The 11835-nt window shown below is 42.8% G+C and overlaps 1 protein-coding gene across 1 annotated transcript; it reads left to right on the forward strand.

Annotated features, from left to right (window-relative positions):
• Nucleotides 1-3153: 3153 nt before the first annotated feature.
• Nucleotides 3154-11549, forward strand: leg1.1 (liver-enriched gene 1, tandem duplicate 1). Its single transcript, NM_001100056.2, is given in 6 exon segments — nt 3154-3462; nt 4986-5078; nt 6717-6901; nt 8130-8251; nt 8610-8848; nt 11294-11549. Coding segments are annotated over 6 exon segments (1095 nt in total). The 5' UTR covers nt 3154-3158; the 3' UTR covers nt 11446-11549.
• The last annotated feature ends 286 nt before the right edge of the window (nt 11550-11835 follow it).

An 11835-nucleotide genomic window follows, 5' to 3' on the forward strand; every position in this document is an offset into this window, starting at 1 on the left:
TTGTACTTTGATAGTCATTGGCTGCTGCTAATGTGATTTCGCTATTTAGAGTTTGCAAATAATATTTTCATGAAATTATATTATTAAGGAGAAAGTCTGAATGTGCAAATATAAAGCCAACTTTACCTCTATGTGTAGGTTCACATACCCTGCCGTACAGGTGTAGTTCGCTGTCAGAATGCAGTCGTTTTGCATGTTGGTGATTAATTACCCAGGCCTTGTATAACGTTAGCTCCGTCTTGTTTCCTTGTCTTTGGCTAGGCGTAATCTCGGTGTTTAGCTCTTGAATCTGGTCATCATGGAGCAATATTTATTGCACATGACCTCAAAGAACAACATTGTTGGCATCCAAAGACTTGTAGACCTTTAACTTCTCTCTTGTAAAATCACTCAGAGCTTCATTGAGATTGTATATTTGGGGCTGGATGCTCGGTCACTTCGTCTTATCCAATATTCATTGGAAGGGTGCTATCGCAAATGGACCAGTCAGACGAACGCCGCTCACTTTAACGTTAATTTTGCTGAATCACTGTTCTTGTCACTGGGCGACGAGCTGTTATAATATGCTGTAAGCATTATGTAAATAATATATATAATATGTAAGTAATATATCTTGTTTCTAAACTCTGCACCGCATCTGATGTCATTCCCTCGCTGTAAATGCTGGGGCTCCCGGTTGCTTTCTGCCACCTCCCTGCGCGCGCATCCTGAATGTTTACAAACATGGTAGTTGGTCTATTGGTTATTTCAAATATATTTTCTAAAATATTCACAAAAACACTTGTAGCAAATGTATTTTAATTTATTTTTTGGACATTTTTTTTGTGCATTCATTTATTTTCTTTTCAGCTTAGTCCCTTTATTAGTCTAGGGTCGCCACAGCGGAATGAACCGCCAACTCATCCAGCATTTGTTTTACGCAGCTAATGTCCTTCCAGCTGCAACCCATCTCTGGGAAACATCCATACACACTTATTCAAAGTCATAAAATACAGACAATTTAGCCTACCAAATTCACCTGTACCGCATGTCTTTGGACTGTGGGGGAAACCGCAGCATCCGGTTATTCATATTGTAAAATATATTTTTAAAAAATAATAAAGTCTTTTATATAGCAGACAATTCTTGCTTAATTGATTTAATATTTATATATATTTCTAATTAAAGATAGAGGATATAATATCTGCAGTCAAGAAAACCTCCAAATACAAAAAGGATGCATGGAAAAAAACGTTATTGCTTTTGTAAAGATGACAGATAGACATCTCTGAGAACAGATTTTGCCTCCAAAACACCTTTTGTAATATTCTTAGAGCAAAAAAAAAAGAAAAAAGAAAAAAAAAGTTAGGACTGACACCCCATTATTTTGAAGAGTTTAAGTTAAAGCTACTTCTACCCTTTAAGATTCACAAAATAAATAAATTCCTGACACATTCTTTATAGAAACACCTTAAGGTTTAATTAACTCTATGCACAGGTCTCAGAACAGGTTTTTGAACTCATATACAGCATGTAGTAAATGCAGAGTCAAAGCATCAGCTGACCAAACAAACCAATGTACTTTACCCTGTTTACTTGAAGCTTGGCCTCAAAAAGCATTTCTAAATAGCGCGGTCTCACAGTTTTTGTGTTGGGATTAGCTAAATACACCAGCTCAGACAGTGGTCTATTGCTGACTAATTTCATTGGCTGACGCTGCTTTGACGATCGCGTCAGCTCCAACTTCAGACACGCCCTCTGTCAAGCGTTGACGCTGAAGCCCCGTGTGAATGGGGCATTCGTGTTTAGCTCTGTACATGTCTGAAATGTCATTCATAATGGTCTTTAAAATTCTTAAATTTGACTGTGAAACTTACAGAAAGACTGTCTTGTGTAATTGGGCATGCTTTTATACTCTTTTTAAAAAAAAAAAAATTATTATTATTCTACAGGTTTGACCATCACGCAATAATTACATTTAACCCTTAATCTAACCAGTAAAGTACAACTCGTGAGAAAGACTACTCAATTACAGGAAATTAAGTGTTTAATTCTTCACCGTCAGGCCTGTGTTAATGCCCAGTTGTCCTCAGTGACTCTTGTTATATCACACTTGCACTCTGACTGGCTGCAGTTCTGACTGCACAAATACACTCTAGTCTGGAAACAACTGGACGACCCCTTATTGATTTAAACATTGCACTGGTAAACACTGCACCCCCTGCTCTGCAGAACATTGCCCGGCTACCAAAATTCATGTGGGTCAAATCCGGCCCACACTAGACATTTGCATCCGGCCCACATACCTCATGGAGTGATGGCTCTAGGGCGGTCCGCTGTAGACATCGGTAAACATCAGTGAATTATATTGTTTCAGTTTGTGCCTCACTTTATTTTGTTTGCTGTAATGAACAAACTTTTCAAGCAAAGTTCTTACAAGTTACAGCAGCTCCTCGACTTTTTGGTATAGTCCGGCTAGCTTTTTGGCACCGAACAGACCGTAGCGGACCGCCCTCGAGCCATCATTCCATTCAGTATGTGGTCCGGATCTGGGCCAGAATAAAAGCCAACTGTGGCCAAGAATAGGGTCAGTTCTGGTTCATTTGGTTGAATTCTGGCTGATATGTGGTACTGGTTTTACATACTTGAGGCCCAGATCTGACAAACAGTAGCAGACCGCCCTCGAGCCATCATTCCATTCAGTATGTGGTCCAGATCTGGTACAGAATAAAAGCAAACTGTGGCCCAGAATAGGGTCAGTTCTGGTTCATTTGGTTGAATTCTGGCTGATATGTGATGTTGCTGTGGTTTAATTGTGGCTCAGATCTGGCAAACAGGAGCGGAAGTGCCAAGTGCCATCATTCCATGCGGTATGTGGGCCGGATGTGAGGCACATGAACTTTGCTAGCTGGGATTGATGAAGGCTCATAACTGAATCGATTGGTTTTTCTTTTCTCCCGTGATTCGTTTAATGAGTTATTGAGTATGACCTTCTTTAGTATTTGCCATTTGTAGATATTTGACGTGGAAACGAGACTAAAGCATGTTTTTGTGCAGTGGGTGTGTTTTTCTCCACCCACACTGGTTTGGTTTTGTCTCCATGTGGGATCAAAGTCCATGTGCTGACCGTTGATTAAAGCTCCTCTCTGCTGGACTCAGTGTTTCAGCAGTCCTGCTAGATGTCTGAGATGGGTTTCCTGCGATCAGTGGCCGCTATGCTCTTGTTGGCTGTGTTTAGCCACGCAGCAGTAGTGACTGAGAATGGACTGCCGATTCAATGGGGAAAAGCTCCCAGCGATCTCTCCCATCTGCCCATATCGGACACTGGGGTCCAGGTAAACCCGTGGGACTACTCCCAGAGGATGACCATGTACAAAATGCTGATCAACGCTACTAATGCCTACATGAGCTCCATGGGCCCCGGGGAGCAGGAGAATCCGCTCTGGAGTCTTCCTCTGCAGCTCGGCTGGAAACTCAAATCAGGTGCCCTTTATTTTGCACTGTAGGAAACAACACCCTAGCTAATTGGCTGTGATTTCAATGCCTGGTTAACAGGAAGTTTCTTTAAGATACAGCTAAAGTCTGAATTATTGGGCCCCCCTTTATTTTTTTCTCCAATTCCTGTTTAACGGCACATTTCTAAACATAATAGTTTTAATAACTCATCTCTAATAACTGATTTATTTAGTCTTTGCCATGATGACAGTAAATAATATTTAACTAGATATTTTTAAAGATGTTTTGGATTCTTGTTGTGGTCATTATTATTATGGTGGCTTGAGAAAGCCATCATTTTGATATTCTACATAACCTTATAATTATTCTTCCGTCTTCTGAGACTAATTTTAAAGTGTATCTCCTCCTAAGCCTTTCAAACTACATACTTCAAACTTTTGTCCAACCTTCAAACTGGTCTGACTCGGGTTGCTATGTCTTTTCTAACTGATCTGACTTTCAGTTTTCAGAAAAACGACCCAGAAAATTCCCAAAAGTCCCATTGAGTTAACATTGGGTCAAACTTTGTGAGCTCATAACTCTGCATCACACTGTCCTACAGACTAGAGTCTGGCCTCATTCAACTCAGTCTAGCCAGCAGCCAATCATTGATGACCTTTAAACTTACTAGCCAGTCCCTAGCAACCAGTTTCAGCACTCTAGTAACATAGACTGTGACTAGCTGTTCTATGCTAATAGTTTTAAAATCCCACTGACATGCTAATCTAATGCTAAAAACTTACTAGCAACATGCTATTGACATGCTAGTCATGCTTGCACATGCTAATTCATGCTAACAACAAGCTGATTCATGCTAGAATCATGCTAATAACATGCTCATCCATGTTGGAATCATGCTAACAACATGCCAATTCATGTTAGAAACCCCTACTGAAAAAACAGCTTAAACCAGCCTAGGCTAGTTAACTGGTTTTAGCTGGTCGACCAGGCTGGTTTTAGAGGGGTTTTCAGCCATTTCCAGTCTTGTCTTAGCTGGTCAGGCTGGAAAATGACCAGCTAAATCCAGCTAAAGCCAGCTTGACCCGCCTGGTTTAAGCTGGACATAGCTGGTTTTGGCTGGGCTCCTGGAATAAGCTTTTTACAGTGTCTGCTATAATGTTAATGTTGTTTTTGCGTGTTTACATAGATGAATATGGCCACTGTGTAAATACACAGTACAGTTATGAGCTTATTGCCACATTAGATCATCATAATAACATGATATTGTTGCCTTCAGTGATTTGCTGAAGATAAACACCAAAAAATAACACAACTGAAATAACTACAGCAGTCGCCATCGACTGATCTCATATGAAACAAGAGATCACAATGACATATGATGACGTGTGCAGGTGCAAATAAATGAACTTAAACACTGTACACACAATTAGCATAGACATATACAGTGCAGAATTGTGAAGAAAATTGAGTCAAGTTGATAATGTTAGCTCAATAAAAGTGTAAGTGGCTGCTGTGCTTGTTGTCTGAGTGCGTGCGTGTCAATCCTGCAGGCCGGCTGGCGGACCCGACCCTGGACAGCAGCAGCACATGTGGATCTGAAGCTTCAGATCCGGTCTGCATCTCTCCTCTGAGCTGGTTTGCATGTAAGTATACTGTAGTCTTTACTTGCACTGCTAGATGTGTACAGTATATGTATGTAAAATTGGGTTCATTTTGGACCTTCTAGATACACCTATTATTTTTTGAAAGTTTAAATGTTATTGAACAATTTTGAATTATATCAAGTTATCTCTGAAATCTAATGTTTGTATGTGTATTTAGGGACCCTTGGTTTTGATGTTAATTTGAAGGAGTAGGGGTGTCCTGATTCTCTTTAACTTGAAGGCATAGAGCTAAGGGAGAGGGCTAGATAGCCCTTGAATTTAACATTATAAAGCTGCAGGCCTGCAGACCTAACTACATGCTCAGACCAGCACTTCCAGACTTATCGTTAGAGTTAGCGTCGGGGCTAGGGTCACCTGTCCAGTCTTGCTACTTGACGAGGTCTACTACGTTGTGGGCATTGTACCGCACACTAAAGTAATGCCCATACTACTGTGAAACTTTAGGGTAGGGCAAGGTGTAGGCGATTGTCCATTACATAGTGGACCTGGTTCAGTACGTCATCAAGCTGTGGGGTCTATCTCTGCAGTTGCGTCTCCGGCCCTGCCACTTCACCCAACCCAACAGCATGTGGCACCGCCTGAGAAAAAAAGTAGAATTAATAAAAAGGAATCAGCACCTCCAAGTCCGAGGCCATGGTGCTCCACCGGAAAAAGGTGGTTTGCCATCTCCAGGTAGAGGAAAGTCCTTACCCCAGGTGGAGGAGTTTAAGTATCTCAGGTTTTTATTCACGAGTGAGGGAAGGATGGAACGTGAGATTGACAGGCGGATTGGTGCAGCGGCAGCAGTAATGTGGTCGATGTACTGGTCCGTTGTGGTGAAGAAGGAGCTGAGCCGAAAGGCAAAGCTCTCGATTCAATGGTCAATCTACGTTCCTACTCTCACCTATGGTCATGAGCTTTGGATCATGACCGAAAGAACAAGATCTCGGATACAAGCGGCCGAAATGAGTTTCCTTCGAAGGGTGGCAGGGCGCACTCTTATGGATAGGGTGAGGAGCTCTGACACCTGGGAGGAGCTCGGAGTAGAGTCGCTGCTCCTCCATATCGAGAGAAGTCAGCTGAGGTGGCTCGGGCATCCGTTTCAGATGCCTCCTGGAGGCCTACCTAGGGAGGTGTTCCAGGCATGTCCCACCAGGAGGTGGCCTCGGGGAAGACCCAGGACACGCTGGAAGGACTATGTCTCTCGGCTGGCCTGGGAACGCCTCGGGATCCCTCGGGGGAGCTGGAGGAAGTGTCTGGGGAGAGGGAAGTCTGGGGTTCTCTCCTAAGACTGCTGCCCCGCGACCCGGCCCCGGAGAAGCAGCAGAAGATGAATAAATGAATTAAAAAAAAGGTAGAATAGGGATTGTGTCTTAGTCTTGAAAATACTACCGTAAAGACTCACACTAGTAATAATCAAATGTTCCCAATCAGAGTTAAGGATTTTGCATTAATTTACAATAATAATGACCTCAGTTTACTGTAAATTACACATTAGGTGTACCTTATATCATTCCAGTTTAAAGAAAATAATTGAAAAACACCTGAAATGTACCTGCTGCTCTGGAATGGGTCATATAATTAAAGATTCTGTACATCTTCTGAATCCTATTATCATCATTTTGTTGGTGTGTGCAGGTGTAAACTACTACCTGTCTGTGCTGCCATTCCTGGCGGCAGTGGAGACTGGTGTGGTTAGCAGCGGAGGGCATCAGGTGCTTATTCAGGTCCCAGCAGAAGTGGCTCAGGATTACTGCTCCAGCTACAGCGACTGCTCCACCAAACACCCCAACGCCATGGCCAAATGGCACACCTTTTTCCAGGTGCCGTTTTTATCTCTGGGTGCATACTAACCTTTAGATTTGATCCATTTGGAAGACTCTTATTGAAATTAATGTGGCTCATGCACACACATGCTTGATTTTGATTGGCTGATGGTCATTCTGAAGTGTTTGGTTATTGTCAGATAAATGCACAGCTAAAGTAGTGCCGACAGGTTTTGAGCACGTTACAGCTCCGTAAAACTACGCTAAATGATTTGAGTTATTGCACAGCTACAACAGTCAACCATCACATCAAAACACAACAGAAAGATTTGGATGAGATGTGGAAGAAACTAGTGTTGCACACAGGAGCAGCTTGAGTTTGACAAAAACCTGAAAAATAAAGTCTCAAATGCTACATCTCAACAGCGGATTTAGAAGCGGGAGTCAAAGCTCAGGGTAACACTCCTGCGGGAGTCAGAGCTGCAGGGGCAAGTATCCTGCAGGAGTCTGGGAAAGGGAGGAGGCAGTGAAGACACCTGCAAGAGATGGGACGAGGGTATAACTCCTGTGGGAGTCAAAGCTTGGGGTAACACTCCTGCAGGAGTCATAGATGGGCAAGTAAAGTTTTTTTATGAGCTAGGAAAAGAGAGAAGCTGGTGGGGAAGGGGTGAGAATGTTAAGGAGTTGAGCTTGCGTCCTGTTGTTGGATGATGTTGAGTAAGTGGTTCGGGTTACCTGGAGGTGGAGTCTTGCGGGAGTGTGTCTTGCAGGGGCTTTGGGCTACGTTTTGGAATCTTGGAGGGGCTCATTGCATTAAGCTGTGACTGGCGTCTTGGGGAAAACAGGGCTCTCTAGAAAGTCATGGCCGGACTTGGTGTTGTTGCTGCTTTTGTTCAATTTCTTTTGAAGTCGTTGGATGAGTATTTGCTTGATCAGTGATTTGCTTCTTCAAGATAAAGATGGCTAAGATAAGGAAATCTCGGTGTTTATGTTTGGATTCATCTGATTAGTATATCATGTGATCACTAATGTAGGACCAGCCGTGGTCAATCATAATCACGTGATCTTCTCTAAATTAGTTTATAAATAAACTTTACTTAGTGTTCAACAGAAGAAAGAACTCATGAAAGTGTAGAACCACTTGAATGAGGAAACTGGACGAACAGTGCCCTCTCAACATCTGCTTTGTTCATATCATAAACTGGCAACTTCTGATACATAAGCCTGTTGGATGTTGTGCCAGATGAAGCATGTTTAATCGGTCAGCACTTGGGTGTGTGTGCAGTCTCTGCGGCAGGTCAGCCAGTCCGAGGACAGCGATTTTAACAAGAAGGACAGCATTCTGGGCCTGATGTGGGCTGCCGAGGAGGAGTCTATACAAACCGCCTCTGGGGCTTGCACTGAAAGGTCAGCATACATTACATTCAGGGGTTTGAGGGCCTCAGCCATCCCAGCCATGGGGCACAACAGCTCTAATGTGCAGCCTTTGTTTTTCTATTTCTTTAACCTTTTTTGTTGCTTGTTGCTAATGTGTTAATTAACAAGCATGTACTAATAAGTGATAAGGTGATAACTTTTTTTATGTCAAAATCCACTTAAATTTGTAAAAAAATAAAAAGTTAACTTAGTTCCTTCATGTGTGGAACCCAGTATGTTTTTGTGTGTGTACTGTTGTTGTAAAGAGCTCCCTTCTCCCTCCATTCTCCGACAGTAAACCAGTGCTGATATAGTTTTAGAAAGGCTCATTTTTTATCTTCTTCTTTAGGCAAAAGCTGTACTCCTCTCCTGAGGTGAGCTTTCAGCAGAGCTGGCTGAACTCGGCAGCGTTTGTATCGGCGGCTCATTTCCATGCAAACATTGAGCGCTCTGAGAAGTTTATGGCTCCTCTGCCCAGCCGAGTCCTGCAGGAGGCCGACAGTCCACCCAACATCGCAGATCTGAGCACTGAAGAGAACCACACACTCTACATCTTCGGCTGGATGAACAGCGTCAACCAGCTGCTGGGTCAGTAAAACAAGATTTACACTCTTTACACTGCACTGCATTCTCAAACACACCCTTTACAGTGTTCTACACTCTCAAACACACTCTTTATACTGCACTCTCAAATGCACTTTTTAAACTGCACTACAATCTTCACACTGCACTGCACCCTCAAATACACTCTATACACTGCACTGCACCCTTAAATACAACGCAACGGAATCTAAAATACACTCTATACACCGCACTGCACCCTTAAATACACCGCACTGCACCCTTAAATACACTCTATACACTGCACTGCACCCTTAAATACATCGCACTGCACTCTCAAATACACTCTATACACTACACTGCACCCTTAAATACACCACACTGCACTCTCAAATACACTCTATACACCGCACTGCAATCTCAAATACACTGCACCTTACCCTTAAATACACTCTATACACTGCACTGCACCCTTAAATACACCGCACTGCAATCTCAAATACACCGCACTGCACTCTGAAATGCACTCTATTTACTGCACTCCACCGTTAAATACACCGCACTGCACCCTTAAATACACTCTATACATTGCACTGCACCCTTAAATACACCTCACTGCAATCTCAAATACACTCTATCCACTGCACTGCACCCTTAAATACACTCTATACACTGCACTGCACCCTTAAATACACCTCACTGCAATCTCAAATACACTCTATCCACTGCACTGCACCCTTAAATACACTCTATACACTGCACTGCACCCTTAAATACACCACACTGCACTCTCAAATACACTCTATACACTGCACTGCAATCTCACATACACTGCACTGCACCCTTAAATACACTCTATACACTGCACTGTACCCTTAAATACACCACACTGCAATCTCAAATACACCTCACTGCAATCTCAAATACACTCTATCCACTGCACTGCACCCTTAAATACACTCTATACACTGCACTGCACCCTTAAATACACCACACTGCACTCTCAAATACACTCTATACACCGCACTGCAATCTCACATACACTGCACTGCACCCTTAAATACACTCTATACACTGCACTGTACCCTTAAATACACCACACTGCAATCTCAAATACACCGCACTGCACCCTCAAATACACTCTATCCACTGCACTGCAGCCTTAAATACACCACGCTGCACTTTCAAATACACTCTATACACTGCACTGCACCCTTAAATACACCGCACTGCAATCTCAAATACACCGCACTGCACCCTCAAATACACTCTATCCACTGCACTGCACCCTTAAATAAACCGCACTGCAATCTCAAATACACCGCACTGCACCCTCAAATACACTCTATACACTGCACTGCACCCTTAAATAAACCGCACTGCAATCTCAAATACACCGCACTGCACTCTCAAATACACTCTATCCACTGCACTGCACCATTAAATACACCACACTGCACTCTCAAATACACTCTATACACCACACTGCACTCTCAAATACACTCTAAACACTGCATTTAACTCTCAAATACACTCTTTTTACACAGCACTACACTCGTTATACTGAACTGTACCCTCAAATACACTCTTTAACCTGCACCACACTCTCCAATACACTCTTTACACTGCGCTACACTCTAAAATACTCTCTTTACACTGCACTTCACCCACAAATACACTCTTTGTACTGCACTGCATCCTTAAACACACTCTTTACACTGCACCCTCAAACACACTTTGCAATGCATTACACCTCCAAACACACTATTTACACTACACTGCATTCTCAAATAGTCTCAAACAAACTTCCTACACTGCACTGCACTCTCAAACACTCTTTACACTGCACTACACGCTCAAAAACACTCTAAGTGAACATTTTGTGAACTAGTTGGGGCTCCTGAACACCTTTGAGCTGCCATTGGTCTGTGAAAGTTACACAATCAGTGAGCATGTCTTGGAGCTCCGCCTTCTTTGAGGTGCTTTGCATCCATACAGTTCAGAGTCAGACCAGAGAACAAATCAACACAACAACATTAAGTTTGCATTATGAATAAACTGGATGGTTGAGTAGCAGAGCTGGCACAGATATATCCGCACCTGTACTATCACTCTCCGAGAGATTTTTAAGACTATAAGCATGATAAGCACAACTGTTTGGTGCCACATCTGATAAAGGGCTAAACATTGTTCATTCAGTGTTTGTCTGTGGCAAATATACAACAATGTGGCGAGCCACAATGGTGTTTTTCGCTGGAGAAGGTTGTTTGCCAGATGTTTATGAAATAAACTCTCAGCACATTTTATATACTAGTGTCCTGATGTCACAAAAACATGCACATGCACACAAACCTCACACACACACACACACACACTGACTCTCTCTTTCTCACACACACAGGGAGTAGTGTCTGTCAGTAGTGCATGTGTCTGTTTGTGATTTGATCTGTTGGTCTGCTGGTGTGTCTCCAGGCGGCTCTCTGGTGAATTTGTGGCGTAAGGCCATGTGTTCGGCTCAGGCTCGAGAAAAAGGTCAGGCTCTTCTTCACGACCTCATTCTGGACCCAAAGTTCCCCGGGTCCAGCCTTTGGTCCATTCTAAGCGAGATGTCCACCAGCTGCTGACACCGTGGTAAAGAGCAGAACACACACCGATCATCATGCTCACTGATATCTGACCATCACCACTGCTGTCAACATGCACGACAAAATAAAACAACATGCAAACACGCCTCCTTTCTGTCTCATTTATACTACACCCCTGTCTGTGAAACGTAAAATAAGTGTCCCCAGAGTGTTTGTGTGTGAAGTTTCAGCTCAAAAAACACCAATAGTGTTTTATGACTCTCTGAAACTGACCCTTTAAGGCTTTGACACTAAAGGTTAATGCACACTGAATCGGAAATTTTCATTCGTAAATTTCGCACGTTAAAAAATAAATTTGACCTCGTGTTGTGTATATTGTATTGACACACTGCCTCTGAAACTTTCATCCGTCATTAAAAAATTCAAACC

The sequence above is a fragment of the Danio rerio genome, chromosome 20, assembly GCF_052040795.2.
Source record: "Danio rerio strain M-AB ecotype USA chromosome 20, GRCz13ab, whole genome shotgun sequence".
Taxonomy (NCBI): domain Eukaryota; kingdom Metazoa; phylum Chordata; class Actinopteri; order Cypriniformes; family Danionidae; genus Danio; species Danio rerio.